The 15,607-nt window shown below is 37.5% G+C and overlaps 2 protein-coding genes across 2 annotated transcripts; both read left to right on the top strand.

Annotated features, from left to right (window-relative positions):
• Positions 1–1,151: 1,151 nt before the first annotated feature.
• On the top strand, positions 1,152–4,910 carry LOC131458642 (uncharacterized). The gene is made up of 6 exons (XM_058627841.1): positions 1,152–1,231; positions 2,011–2,106; positions 2,198–2,240; positions 2,377–2,492; positions 3,002–3,051; positions 4,479–4,910. The coding sequence occupies exons 1-6, from the start codon at positions 1,222–1,224 to the stop codon at positions 4,908–4,910; spliced, it is 747 nt and encodes a 248-aa protein (XP_058483824.1). The 5' UTR covers positions 1,152–1,221.
• Positions 4,911–7,727: 2,817 nt separating this feature from the next.
• Positions 7,728–15,188, top strand: LOC131457948 (ion channel TACAN-like). The gene is made up of 12 exons (XM_058626496.1): positions 7,728–7,887; positions 9,674–9,792; positions 10,083–10,214; positions 10,391–10,450; positions 10,550–10,645; positions 11,331–11,420; positions 11,553–11,618; positions 12,320–12,381; positions 13,111–13,203; positions 14,226–14,290; positions 14,398–14,466; positions 14,575–15,188. Exons 1-12 carry the CDS (start codon positions 7,810–7,812, stop codon positions 14,686–14,688), a joined length of 1,044 nt encoding a protein of 347 aa, XP_058482479.1. The 5' UTR covers positions 7,728–7,809; the 3' UTR covers positions 14,689–15,188.
• The last annotated feature ends 419 nt before the right edge of the window (positions 15,189–15,607 follow it).

The raw sequence follows: 15,607 nt of genomic DNA, 5'->3' as shown, positions 1-15,607 counted from the left end.
CAAAACCACAATGTACTACGTGTGTTTATCGAGAATTTACCATACACACACACACACACACACACAATCTTGTTTCCATGACTTCAGAGGATATCACTTTCATTTCCTGGAGACTTGCTCTTACTCTCACCTGAACCATAACAACGACTGGCCTACTCCTAATCCTAATCCTAATCCTAACCCTAACCCTAACCTTGCAAACATGTCTTCACTGTAAAATGTAATGGGGGACGACTATTTGTCCCCATAGGGAAGACAAGTCCCCATAACATGAGTAATTCCTGGAACACACACAAACACAAACTGGTTTTTATATCTTAGCGAGGACACATCATAGACATAATAAGACAGAGCTCATCCTAACGTAAACCATCATAACGAAGTGTCTAACTTTAACCCTTAACTTAAACTTAACCTGAACCCAATTGTTACCCTAACCCTAAAACCAGGTCTTAACCCTGAAAAAGCCCTTTAAAAGTGAGGGGCCCAGACACACACTCAGGTTTGTGCAGCTGTTCTTTTAAGGACACTACATTGACTACCATTCATTTGGACAGACTAAACAAAGTCTTATCCCCGGCCTTCACCATTACTAGTTAACATCTAACCGTAACCTAACCACGAGGTTCTGACTTATTAGGACCAGGTCTTGGTCTCCTGGCCCTGACGAGACGGGAGTTAATGCCAGAGAAAAACAAATACAAGAACCCACACTCACACGGAGAGCAAGTGTGCATGCTTGTTATTCACATCAGGACTCTCCACTGAAGAATCTGTCACTATAAGTTAAGGTTTCAGTGTCTGACTCACACCAAACGTTAATGAAATGTCAAAAAGAATTGTCCAACTCCCGTGTATTTGAGTGTTTTTATTCTTCTGGCTCTTTGGGGACAGCATGCTGCTTTTCCCTCTGTGGTGATTCCCTGAACAGTTGAACGTTCATCGGATTGAAGGAGAGTGTCTCAAACTGGCAGCAGTGCCAAAGACCCGTCTGCTTCAGAATGAGGTTACATGAAGTTGCTTCCTGTTTGTAACTGAAGAGCAGGCACTTTTCAAAGCGCCGCGATAGGAGCAGAGAGGTAGTAACTACAGTGGGGGTAAAAATAGACTACAGTGCAGCAGCAGCAGCAGCAGCAGCAGCAGCACACCTCACTGACTTAACACAGCGATGCCCTGTAGCCTGGGAGCAACTGTGTCAGACACACACAACACGGCAGGATTATGGACTGGGGTAAGAAATTACACAGCAACTTCTCAAACTTTGAAAAACCATATTTCAAACTTTTGCTGGATACCTTTATCCCTTCCTCTATTATTTTATACTATATTATATTAAATGCAGCACATGACACAGTTGGAGCAACATAACGAGAGGCCGCAGTAAAGATCGAAGCTTTATTGTAGTTCAGTATCCACACTTTTATATTTCTTTCCAAAATAAAAATAAAACTACCTCAGTTCTTGACTGACACTTTAAACCACATGCTTTCTCAGTACAGCAACAATATGTTCATAATTTGGAGGAGGTCATCATATTAGAGTAACACCATCTCGTTTCTAGGGTAGCCAGACAGTAAAAGCTTGATCATGGCAAAATACATTTAGAAATAAGGTTTTAATGACTCACAGACTTGTTACCATGCTGTTATATGGACATTACTTTCTAAATAAGGTGCTAATCATGGAATAGTATCCCCTCATTTGCACACTGTCGTCAGTGAGCTGGAAACAAAATATACACCGTGCTTTAAAATAAGAAATAAAAGAGGAATTTAAACAGAAAAGTGTGACCTCACACACGTCCATTCAACATCCACGTTTTAACACACGAATAAAATATGTAAATAAATAGATTATTGCATATAGTGTACTGTCGATGTCAATCCAATGTCTGTGAAGAATTGTGTAAAAAGTTTTGATACGATACAAAAATTGATACAAAAGTGTGCTGAGGGAAAGCCGGTGTAATTCTTTAAAGGTTTTGTGTGTGTGTGTGTTGTTGCCGTGTAGAAATCGCAGGTCTGGCGCTGTTATCTCTGGCCTTGTTGATCTCACTGTGTCTCAACGTCTTCCTGTGCATGAGACGAAGAACCTCCATGTGCAGAGGTATTTTTTTTTTTTTTTTACTTTTTGAAAAAGCACCTGCAGGTTGATTTCAACAATAAATTCCATAAATTCCTTATTATCTCGTTGGCAGATAAAGAAGACTGCTGCTACCCACACACATACGACGTAGAAGTGTATGTTTTTTCATTATTTTTGTTCTCATAGATGAGACTTTGTATTTGTAGTAAAGATTTTAATCATGACATGACCTTTCTTATTTGGAAATGTCATCTTTGCAGTAGAAATAACCTGTGAATAATCTTGTTAAAGCCCGTCACAGGACGAAGGCTTTTATTTTCGTGACCTCAGTCATCGCGAAGAGCAGGAAAGTCCCCGCAGTCGTCACGAGCAGCAGGAAAATCCAATCTATGGCAACATCAGCTCAGGTGAACACAGGTTTCTTGCATACATAAAAAAAAAAAATACTTATATATAATAATAATAATAATAATAATAATAATAATAACCTGTTAAAATGTCCTTAAAATGCCAATATCTCTCACTCAATTTATTTTCCATAGCATGCATGTGCAGGATTTGGTTAAATTACATATTTGTATCATGTCAGAATTCACTTTTTCGTCATTTATGGTCCAAAAAACATCTGAATTTGGTCACTTTTATCATTTATTTTTTACATTTTTGATGTGACCTTGTCGAAAAGAATTTGAAAATGTATATTTAAATAGGATAATAATAGTTTTGAGTCGATTCCATGCAGAAAAATACATAAATAGATACAGATTTGTATAAATTGCTTCAAATAAATATCTAGCTGTATTATTTGTTTAATTTTTTCAATCAGTGGGACTATAAATGTCTATATTTTCATATTTATTCGCCTAAATATTGAGTTTAAATGGTCACACGTGTGTATTTTGTTCTTGTTCTGCAGAAGTTTGTTATGAGATGATGACCATGCGACACAAAAGAGATATTACACAGGTAAGTGCCGTCGTTTTGTCTGATGCATTAGAATTTTCCACAGTAGTAGTCTTTAAATTAATCCCACGTGTCATTGTTCCATTAGTGTAGAAATGTGTGTGTCATCATATATTTGATTCAGCGTAATGGCAGAATGGAAAATAATACGTTTCACTCTGTTGCGTAGGATTAATTATCTGCCTTCATTATATGGTTTTTATTCTGATTATGACGGATATGCACAAAGGAAAATATTGTTAAACCTCATTATATTTAAAGATTTGCATTTTTAATACGGGGGTTACAAAACATGATATAATATTGGCTTCAGGGTAAATATGTTAAGAACAACTTTTTGTTTTTCCAAATGATAAAAACTTTATAAAAGTCTGTTTATACTGTCATTTCACATTATTTTGAACATAAAAAAGCAGCAATACCCAAGAGCTATAATACAAGCTTAATTGTATGCGTGTGTTATTTAATACATTTTAAGGAGAAATCTGCTAATGTAGATGCTGACCCAAAAGAAATCTCCCACAACCCAACAAGTCGTGTCACGTACTCTGCGTTGTGTTGAGTCAAAGAAGCGGCGCCGGATTATAAACTCTGATAAACACTTTGTGAAGTTGTTACATTTTAATCCACTGGATCCGGAAGAACTTTCTGGATGTGCATAGAACTTGACCTGCTTGTAGATCTGAAATAAGCATGAGAATCCCTATCTGTTGAGATGTTGCTGAGATATACACATGTTAAATGGTTTAAATGTTAAATTTAAATTGCTACCAAATCTATAATCTGGATTTTATTATATATTTTAAGACATATGGATTTCTTGAAAATTAGGTTTTTCTGATGTCATTAGTGAGTAGATTTTTACCAAAAAAATTGACTGAATGTTCACGTACCCATCACAAATAAATTCAGACTGACCCGTCAAAAGCTGCAGACAGGAAGTTGCAAACAGAAGGACAAACAGGAGATGAAAAAGTTGTGTTTCACAGCAAGAAAGAGGAGAGGTAAAGATGGAGACACAAGGACGACAGGGAAACACACAACGGGATACATTTAAAATCATTTTTAAAGATAATTACCATAAACATTTTGGGTAAATGCTGGAGTTTTCCAAATATAAATGTTGAATTGCTATCCGTGTCCACGTGCAGATACTGCATGCGTGCATGAGAAACCGATGCACGACAACTTTAATCATATTTTCAAAACGGAAATCAGCAGCAAGACACCATCGACCCATTGTGGTCAGTGAAACTGTGACACCCTGTGAATACAATGCAGCACAAAATGTTCTAAAAATAAACACGGCTGACAGACATATTTCACAAACCACAACAAAATCCCACCAACAAAAATAGCCCTGTTTCTTTTTCTAAAAGAAAAACCCACTAAAAAGTGATATATTTTAGTTCTCTGCTTTCTGCCACCAGCCTCTGGAGCGGGACGTGAACTACGCCTCCCTGGATCTAAAGATGGCAAAGAAACGCAAGAGGAGGCAGCGCCATCGGCAGCAAAACCACCACCAGGAGGAGCTGCCACATCACCTCACGCCTCCCGGGGCGACCACGTTCCTGGACGTGGACGGGGACGCGGACGCTCGCCTCCCGCCCAGGGACACCAGCACCATGGTGTCCCACAGCAGCATCTACCTCAACAGTCAACAGATCGCTCAGGAGGCGGAGGAGATGGAGCGAGAGAGGAGCGTCAACATGGAGAGGGAGGCGGAGGGATGGGAGGATGAGGGGATGGCGAGGGAATGGGACGGAGAGCAAGCGAGTGTGGAGGGGAAGGATTTTGGGAACGGGGCCGCTTGTTTACAGGATAATCAGATAGATCATTTTCCTCAGCACCTTTTGTCATGATCATGACCGACAGGGTTAATCCCATACTGTGTCTTTATTTTTGTTCGTAATTTAATTGTGAGGCGACCTGTAAATGTCAATAAAGTATATGAAATGTCACTCTGGGTGTGTCATACTCAGTATTCAGTGAGCTTTTGCACCGTTGAGCAATTTCCTCTTGAAACACGCTGCCTCTTGAAGTGAGGAACACACGCTGGAGGACATGAAGAGAAAAGGAAAATGTGTGACATTTAGAGGTCAAGGGCCACGTGGAAAAAGTTTTTTTCTTGTCTTGCGAAAGGCGTGGAAAACATAAATATTATATCTTTACAAAAGGACATTTGATGTCTGACAGACCTGATGTCTCATCGAAAAGGTGTGAGGGGAAAAAACACGTCTTGCATTAGTTTTCCATTCTGTAGGTTAAAAAAAAAGCACATCTTTATAGAATAAACATGTTTGTCTGAGCAGATTATTAGGTTTCTGGAAATAAACTTTTGACAGACAGACAGAAGATCGTCCTCATTAGCGAATTTGTCTCGAGCTCCACAAAGTTAAACTCATTAATCCACAACACCAGAAAAGAGACAAAAAAAGGAAGGAAAACATCGTTAAAAAAAAAAAAACCAGGAGCATGAATCAATAATCCCATAGAGAGAGATTAAAGTGATTAGTAAGAGCAGTCAACTCTAATCTGTGTGATTATCACAATTTATTTCGGGCTACTGTTAAGAGTTGTGTGTGATTTTTGGACAAACTGTGGACAAACCGACAGTCAACCTCCATGTCAGTTTAAATTCTGAAGTCACGTGACATCACACGACTTTCTGTTTCCCTGGATTAAACACCATGTGTGTGGTCCTGTGGATCATCTAGACTGGGCTTTATCAGAATTTCCGTTGTGCCTGTGGTCTCAGATTTGAAAAATCCTCTCGTGTGGGACAGGCTTTGAGAGACATCACTCCACGTGACTAATTATCTCCGGTCATGTTCTTAACACCCAGCGTCTTGGCTTGAGGACAACATTGTCTGTCTGATTGTCCTACACTGCATAATGTCACGTATGTGGAGACACACCATCATCCCACCTATTGATTACACACTCGAGTATTGACAGTTGCTAATAGCGCCCTGTAATTTGTGTGTCCTTTAATGTCTCCATCTGAAGCCAAAACCCCCGAGGCCAAATATGAATCCACAGAGGAGAAGTGGGTCAGTCAGCTATTGAAAACCTGTCAACAGACAGTTAGTCCGCTACAGGCTCGAGTTCACCTCCCTCTGCAAACAGCACGGCAGTAAATTATCCATCCTGAGTGGAGATTACAAAAGAGGAGGACACACTCGTTTACACAGATGGCTCATCAGCTCTCAAGTGCCACAGATTATCAAGGTAATTAACATTATCACAGGTTTGATGTGGAAAAATCGTCTGTGTGGGTGACATAACAATACACCCACCGGGAAAATGACTTTAAAAGTGACACATTAAAGGCGCCGTCTACTTCAAATAAATGCAAGTGCGGCCATTAGCTTTCCAAACTGGAGATGGAAATCACACCACGCCATTCTTTGTTCTCATCTTGTTCTGAATTTACAAAATTTAACACAATGAAGACTCCAACAATTGTTTTCCTTTTCTTTATTAAACTTTTTTTAATAACATGAACTACAAAAATTGTAATGCACTCTCCTACATTTTATTTTCCTGTTTCCACCAAATATGAATTGCTAACTCCTCCCACAACTCTGAGCAAAAGATGACAGGGGGTTCCATTCAATTTCAATTGGGGGGAAATATCAGAAGGAATAAATGAAATACTTTAAAAAGTGTAATGTGTGAGTCAAACATTTTGATTTGTTGAGATATGTTGAAATATTTAGGAACGATAGAGGCAGGAAAACATTGGGAATTGCTGACTCAGCAAACAATGATAATAACATTATTATTATTCTATATTTCATGAGTTTCATTGCAAATTCAATATTGGAGTTGACAGTTTTCGCTGTCAGCACAGTTATGTAACTCTTTATATATATGGCCACGTGCCAAAAACGCCACATATATTTGTTGCCCTGAGTTTTGACTTGTAGGAAACAGAATGTGACTCAATAAATAGCCCGAGAAGTACATCATATGTCGTTCAAATCGTTGTTTCTGTTATTGTTTTGTCTTAAATTCTACCAAACTGGCTGGATATGTCAGAGAGACCGAGCGACGCCTGACAATCTAAACTCTGGGCATCAGTTTTACCATTAGCAAGCGAAACCATCGAAAGGCTGTTCTGATTTTGTATCCTTACCGCTGACAAAACCGGAAATCATGCGATATCTTATAAACAAAAGCTCAAATGTTGTGCGATTCTATAAATGTTTTTTATTTAATGAACAGATGATAGACATACAGTAGATACTTTTTTTTAAATAAAGATAATCAAATATATTTGAAGGCCTTAAGTCATCATTGACCATAAAATATTGTCTCATTTTGTTTTTTTCTCATTTTTTTCAGTTGTCATCTAAAAAAGAATACATGTTTATAATCCATGTTAATCATTCAAGTCAATCATCCAAGTATTATGTGTTGTTGTTATTCATATACAGTACAGCACTTTGTGTTTTGTTTTTTTTAAAAGATGCTACATAAATAAAATTATGAGAGAAGTTTGGTGAAACAAAGGCTCAGAACTGGGTGAATTCCCCAGGTAATTAACGCACATTGAGGTGAAAGTTTAAAAGATTAAAACGAAGTAGCCAAAGAAGATTATCCTTAGCTGTCGTCCCTCTATTTTATTCTGAAGGGCGTAAAGGGAAGTTGCTTTTAAGTGTCGGTGTTGCTTTATCCTAGCTTTACAACATAACTGTTGCACGGAAAACGTTTAATATTACTCAACTTCTCGAGGGTCTTAAAGAATTGAATAAAATGTTGTTCACGCCAACGGGATTTAGTGAATGTTTACGCGAATGGGATGATTTAGAGAAAGACTACCAACAAATTCAGGTGAGTGAGACAAAAGCCTTTCTCTCAATGTTTTTCTACATAAAAGTGCTCCATGTCCGGGTAAGCTAACTGTCATCAGTCCGGTGTTGGGGGGTTACACAGGCAGGAGAGGGAACCGCCCTCTGCTGCTAAAGATAAATCCACTGTGATTGACAACATGCTTTAGTAGTATATAACTTAAGTTGTCACTTTAATTACTTTATTTTGACTTTATGTTGTTAGGACGCTATTATTAGCCTGTCTTAGCACAAGACTGCAGTATTTCACAATAAAAGAGAGACTGGTGAATTAGATTGCTACATTGCAGCATGCAAATTGCGTCATACAACCTTTGTGCACACATTTTATACACACTAAAAACAGAAAATGTATTGTATAAACATTACTACTGTATATAAATAAGTACATTAGGGTAACACATGAAACAGGACTAGAAGCTGTTATCCCTCTCAAACTGACTGGACAAAAACACAAAATCTTTTTACTTACAACAACAATACATTATAAACACCTGAAACTTGTATATTATACACGTATAACCGTATTATATATATGTGCAATTTAATAACAAGCTGCAGAGTTAAACTAACTAAGATAAAGTGTCTGACTTATACAGAAGTTTTCAAATCGTGTTCATATACATATATATATATATTATAATGTTATAATATTATAATATTCCTTTTACTACCACTACTATATTGGTATCTTCTTAGATGTTGATGGACCTCTGTTGCGTGTTTTTGTCCTTCTTAAATTGAGAAGGTCACTTCTTCTCAATCGCCCCTCCTTGTCTTTTCAAGGACATTTTCCCCACTGTAGGCCCATCTGTACTTGCAGTTATTAATAGCAGTCTGTGCTCAGGTGTGGTCCATGAAAATGTTAAACATGCAGTAGTGCAACCACAACAGGTCTAGATCTTGTAGTTCTCACTAATTATAGGCCTCTCTCCAAGCTGCCTTGTATTACTTAAATCCTCGAGAAGAGTTTACAATCACTTATTAGACCTTTTAGGAAGAGCGCAATATTCCGATCCAGTTTAAAATTCTGCAAAGCACAGAATCGGCTCTTTTAGTGTCTTGACGGCATAAATGCCTAGATGGCAAATTTTAACGAAAAGAAGACAGAAGTGATGTTTTCTCGTGGCACCACTGAGGCACCCCTGTAGATCTGGGTCCCTTGGCCCAGTATATCAAGCCAACCATCACTAATCTAAGAGTTTAAGTGGACTCAGACCTTAAATTCCACATTCAGATTAGGAATATTGTAAAATCAAGCTTCTTTTAATTGAGACAGCTGGCCAAAATAAAACCAATCCTCTCGAGGCAACATTTTGAAACCTTAATCCCCGTCTTTGTCACCTCTCGGCTGGATTACTGTAATGTACTTAATGTGGGGTTTAGTGGGTGAGACATTTCATTTATTTTGTTTGCTTTTTTATATGTATTTTATTACCTCATGTGAGTCTTTTGTTTATTATGCTGTTCATCAATTTGGTCCACTGTGGTTGTTTTTAAAGTGCTTTTTTTTCAAAATAAATTGGAGTTGATTGAATATTAGTCAAGACTGGCTAGAGACAGGTAAATACCAGTTTAGATTAAAACACATTATTCAAAAACCATTCTGTAAATTATTTTTGCAATTTTTAAGCCATTAACAAACATTTTCTGGATTTTTCTACAGGCTTTTGAACATAAATGTGTTCTAACACCTTCACCTTTTGTATTTTATTGTGAAAGATTGACATTCATAAGTATATTTTTCTTATGTTTCCTAACACTTGCAGGACACTGATCGTCTTTATAGACAGAAGCTCGAGGAAGTGAACAAACTGCAAAACAGCTGCTCTGGTGCAATCACACGTCAGAGGAAGAAACTCAAAGAGCTCACATCCTCGTTAGAACAGTAGGTATTGATTGTTGGGCTGCAACTACCAATTATTTCATAATCAATTCATCTGTCGATTATTTTCTCGATTAAATAGTTGACTTGTTATGTCCATAAAATGTCAGAAAATGCTAATAAATTGTGAATCGATGTTTCCCAAACCTCTATATTATGTTCTTAAATGCCATGTTTTGTCCACGAAGCTAAATTATTCTCTTGTAATGTTTTGTTTGTTGTATGGAGCAAAAACAACATGTTCAAGAAGCTAAAAAAATAAGATTCTGTGTTTTTTTTTCTCCCACAATTAGATGCAAACAACACAGTCCAGCAGCCCTGTTGAGTCCAGAAGACGTGGACACCATCGCGGGAATCGAAGACTCCATTAAAGAAAGAACAAATGCTTTTTGTGAGATGGAAGCTTTTCTGCCAAAGAAGAACGGGTATGGCGTTTTGTTTTTTTTGAGTTTCATTAGAAATGAAATTATAACTCATATACTATTTTTATTTAATGGTTTGTCATGTCCAATTTAGTGATAACACAGCTAAAACGACACGTGAAAAATGCACTAAATTAAGTCATTAGTACTGAAAATGACTGACAACTCTTTCTGTTCAGGTTGTACCTGAGTCTTGTTTTAGGAAACATCAACGTCACACTCCTCAACAAACAGTCCAAGTAAGTCACTGCTCATAAATAATAATAATAATAATAATAATAACAACTTTATATGTGTTACATCGCACTGAAACTGTCTCCCTCTGCTTCACCACACAGATTTGCCTACAAAGATGAATATGAAAAGTTTAAGCTGGTCCTCACGGTCATCATCTTCGTGTTCTCCTTCACCTGTCGCTTTCTGCTCAGCTACAGGTGAGATTCCCCCACAATCGGTGAAAAATATTACCCACTGTTTTTAATATATCGACTGCATGTTGTGAGTTTTTAATATACTTCTGCTGGAGCCTCAGCAGCAGGTCCTTGACTCAGAGCTGGCTTGTTTCGCGATATATCGCTCGCATTTCTACCGATATCGCGTGCATATCTCATCCAAAGAACGTCAAAGTAGACACCGCACACGCTGGTGCTGTTAGAAAGTCACCTGCCAAGTTTGAAGTCTGTCAAGAAAACCTTTAGACCAGCGATTCCCAAAGTACTGCAGGTGGGCAAGTTTTAAATTGCTGTAAAATATGTACGGTAGATTAAAACAAAGCCGTGGCATTTAAATGATGTGTTGTTTTTTTAATCTGTGTAGCAGAATATATTCAAATATTATGTGGAGTCCCAACTGTAATAACCACATGCATGTGTTAAAAGATATGCAATAATATATGTATATATATGGGAATAATTGATCCTAATCTTGTATGTTGAGATTTAAGGTTTGGGTGATTTTCAGATTTCAAAGTGGACATTTATGTGATTAACAGACAGAGAGAGATTCCCTGAATTAATTGAATGATGTTTTAACTTGGTTATTATTATTATTATTGTTATCATTATTATTATTAGTAATAATAATAATAATAACTAACTAAGTATTTGTGTCCTCTTTCAGAGTCCTCGATGCCCTGTTCAACTTCCTTTTGGTGTGGTACTACTGCACGCTCACCATCAGGGAGAGCATCCTCATCTCAAACGGCTCAAGGTCTGCGACAGATTTCTTTTTCGCCTCAAATTCACCTTTATTTGAATGATAATAGAGAATAGAGGCTCATAACGCCGATTCATCGTCGGTGCTGTGTCGCTCGCTGACACTTGAGTCCATGTTTGTTTTCAGGATCAGAGGTTGGTGGGTTTTTCATCACTACGTGTCAACCTTCCTGTCCGGCGTCATGCTCACGTGGTGAGTGGTGTTAACTATTTAAAACTGCATAACCTCAGGAATATAGCTTTAAATCATGCTATATACTCTGTAAGTCAATGTTGCAATATTTAATTTCATTCAGAGAGCTTGTTAAATCTGAATCATTTCAGTTTGTGTATAAAACAAGACATTTGAGAACATCAAGGTTAACTTTTTTCAACATTTTATGGACCAAACAACCAATCAATTCATCGAGAATCGAGATTGTGAACGTAATGGTGAACTGCAGTCCTAATTTTTGGAGAACGATGACCTGGATTAATGATAATCTACACAAAGATATATTTATATATCAGAAATATAAGACTTTTGATAGTCGTTGCATTAGAGAGAAAAGCAAGAAAAGACAGAAAACTGAATTATAAATCCATATAACATTGTTATTTTCTTAAAACAGACTTTTGAGTGGGGTCATATAGTGTCTCAATATTTTGCAATAAAGATATGTATCATATTGCCAGATTTCTGTTTAATATTTAAACAAAATAAATAATATATTGTTTAATATATTTATTTAATATAGTTTGCTCAGCTCTGATGTTGCTTAGTGCACATTTAATGTAAAATATTATATTTATTGGGGAAAAAAACTGAGAAGTGTGAGTCCAGGAAAGCGAGAATGTCAAGTTTATTAAAAAAAGAAACTCCTTTTTAACCAGATGTTGTTTTTTTATTCACAGGCCAGAGGGCGCTCTCTACCAGATGTTCAGGAACCAGTTCCTGTCATATTGTCTCTATCAAAGTAAGAGTTTTTTTCCAGGCTGTGTCCCAATTCCACACTGTGTATGAATTATGAAATATGTATTTGTTGTTAATGCCACGTTAAACTGCTGAAAATTGGCAAAATAAAAGTTGTGGGTTTTTTTGCCATTTTAGTGTTTGATCAGAATCCGATTTATTTTTTTACTTTTTGTAGTGTTAATAATGTTCTTTATTTTAACAAATTATTATGGAAGTTGGCCATGGACATGCACTATATTTTTTTCATTCCTAGGGTTAGGATTATGGTTATTATTCTTCCTTTCACAGCATAATCATGTCGTTATCAGAGGATAATTAGATACATCGATGTGCTATATTGTCGGAATGAGGAGATCATTTATTATTATTAATAAATTAAAAAGTATTTTTTTGATAGTACAGTGCAGTTTCTGCCTATGTTAAACTTTGACTGAACTACAGCCTGATGCACAGATGATAGTACGTTCACTTTTTTGTGACATGTTCAGTTATCGGCAGGTTGTAGAGCTGCTCAAGCTGCTCCTGGTTGTTTTGATCTCTGTTAAAAATAACACGTTAAGAGGGAACAACCTTAAATGTTTTTGTTGTCCTGTTATCATGTGAAAACAAGCTGTATTATCCAGTGATAACACGATGATGGCGGTTCATTCCTTGTGTTTCTCTCTTGTTTCTCCCCTGCTGTCTTTTCCAACACTGACGTCATTAATCTGTGTTCTGTTTTGCAAATCAGGCTTCGTCCAGTTTCTTCAGTACTACTACCAGAGTGGCTGCTTGTACAGACTGCGAGCGCTCGGAGAAAGACACAACATGGACCTGACAGTGGGTCAGTCACCACCAGTGTGTTTATGTCTATTTATAGCTCAATGACTCTGGAATAATACAAGGAGGACAGGAGGCTCATTTGATCTGGATCTAAAAGTGTACGCGATGGAAAATGTCAGATATTCTGTTAAATGCTGTTAAAGGTCATTAACAAACAGTTGCTACTGCATAGTGTGTCCACCAGAGGGAGCTCATAGATCAGATTTTAGCCACAGTAGCGTCCTTATCAACATATGTGTTGGTTGTTTCTTTGTTGATTTGAATGCACAGTAACCAAAGCAGCAATTGCTCTCTATGGGAATAATTTAGTAAGAATTAACGTCATAACGGAGCAGATAAGCAAACAAAGTATGAATCAAAGGATTTAAATGAATACATATATAAATGGGATTAACACAACCAGTGAAGTTGACGACAATAACAACATGTACTAACAATTTAACACAGCTATATATTACACTGCCGTTGTGTGCAGAAGAAATGCACAATTACGTGTTGTTTTTCTTTGATGTAAAAACATTTTGGGCCGAGTCAGGTCAGTTGGAATGATCACATTTTAATCGCCAGGCAACTCAGCACAGCAATTCATGTCAAAGACGATGGATAGTGCATGTTAAAATAGCCGCGCTTGACCAAACTGCTGAACAGGCTTCAAATACAAAGTAAAATAATGTAAAACAGAGAATAAATAAGAAAACACCTAAGGCAGCTGAAAGACTAACACCAATAGTATTGTTGCATATAAATTAGAATTAAAAGTGCAAAAGTGAACGTGTCCTAAATGAGTAATTATTTGATTTTTATAAAAGCCTGAGGAAAACGATGAAGGTCTTCAACAGCCTTGACTTGATGATGAAGCAGAGTCTCTTCCAGACACGTGGGCCGCGTTCACTTCCTGTCCACTATCTGCCGTGTGTGTGTGTGTGTGTGTGTGCGCAGTAACCAGCAAAGATAATCTCTAATGATAAAAACAGCTCTGTAACTCTCATGTTCACTTTTCTCCCCTTCTCTCCTGCTCCTCAGAGGGTTTCCAGTCTTGGATGTGGAGAGGTTTGACCTTCCTCCTTCCCTTCCTGTTCTTTGGTCATGTGAGTAGTCGTGTGAAATATCTGTCGTAGTTTATACTCGTATAGAGATTATGAAAAACGCGGAAAGAAGTGAGATTTTAATCTGTGTTTTTTTTTTTTTCTTGCAGTTCTGGCAGCTTTACAACAGCGTAACACTCTTCAAGATGTTTCAGCTGCCGGAGTGCAAAGAGTGGCAGGTTTGTTTTTACCTTCAAATCTCATTAAAGGTCCATTGTGTAACAATTAGTGACATAGATGGTGAAACTGTGTTTATTATTTGTTTGTGTCTCCCTCCTGTGGTGCAGGTCGCGATGTGCGGCTGCTCTTACTTAGCGCTCTTCATGGGCAACTTCTTCACCACGCTGGGCGTGGTTTACCAGAAGTACAAGAACAACCAGGACAAGTGCAAGACCTTATAATCCTGGAACCGCGCGTTTCCTCGGGCTCTAACGTTGTTTTATTTTAGAGTTCTTTTATTCATGTCGTGTCGTGTGTGTGTGTGTGTTTTCCTCATGGATCATGTACATGCACTGCTGCTTATTTTACCTTGTGTAGATGATCACGTGGGTGAAACGAAGAGATTTGGGTTTGGTTATTCTCTGGAACAAGACACTTGTTTATTCACTGTGGAGTTTCCCCTGCTGTGTTCCCCACATGAACTTTAACCTAAGATTATGCTAAATAAGCTGAAATGATTCTCCTGAATGACTTCTGTGGACTTTTGCGGTCACACGTACGGTACAATCCGAGGTGTGCGGATATTTCTGCCTGTTTTGGTCAGAGTTGTACAGCTTTATTAAGAAAGACTTACTGGAAACATTCAAACAATAATGTTTGATGCATCATATTTATTCAGGGAAATCTGTTTGTTTCTGAGCAACTGCTTTGTAATGTGTGAATAAAACACTCCACCAAATAACGATAGTTTTCATCATCAATTGATTATTTTCTCATTTACTGGTGTTTGGGCCAGTAAATTTCAATGTACTGGCCCAAACTGGGGGATGAATAAAGTATAACATGAACAGAAGCTTGTGTTCATGTGATATGAGGTACAAATTATGTTTATAATAAGATAGATAAATCACAGCTCTTTCCTGAAGCACAGGTCAGCAATTGGTGGCCTGTGGGCCGAAACTGGGCCCACCAGCATCAGTATCTGGTCTGGCAGATGATTTAACAAATCTGATCTTAAATGATTTGTCTATCTTTCCCAAAAAAAAAAAAAGGAAAATTTCATATCCTGTTCAGAGCTTTTATTCTGAAAAAATATGAACTGATTCAAATAGATGCTGTTGCTAGAATTGACAGCTTAAACTAAACTGTTTGGTTTGAAAA

The sequence above is a fragment of the Solea solea genome, chromosome 4, assembly GCF_958295425.1.
Source record: "Solea solea chromosome 4, fSolSol10.1, whole genome shotgun sequence".
Taxonomy (NCBI): Eukaryota; Metazoa; Chordata; class Actinopteri; order Pleuronectiformes; family Soleidae; genus Solea; species Solea solea.
This window is presented reverse-complemented; position numbering and strand designations above follow the sequence as displayed.

Bases quoted from the DNA above. Each gene is read 5' to 3' on its own strand.
- LOC131458642 (XM_058627841.1), top strand. The intron at 2,107-2,197 runs GTATTTTTTTTT...TCTCGTTGGCAG, and splicing joins AAGAACCTCCATGTGCAGAG to ATAAAGAAGACTGCTGCTAC. The intron at 2,493-3,001 runs GTGAACACAGGT...CTTGTTCTGCAG, and splicing joins CTATGGCAACATCAGCTCAG to AAGTTTGTTATGAGATGATG.
- LOC131457948 (XM_058626496.1), top strand. From the start codon at position 7,810: ATGTTGTTCACGCCAACGGGATTTAGTGAATGTTTACGCGAATGGGAT. The intron at 11,619-12,319 runs GTGAGTGGTGTT...TTTTATTCACAG, and splicing joins TCCGGCGTCATGCTCACGTG to GCCAGAGGGCGCTCTCTACC. The intron at 14,291-14,397 runs GTGAGTAGTCGT...TTTTTCTTGCAG, and splicing joins CCTTCCTGTTCTTTGGTCAT to TTCTGGCAGCTTTACAACAG.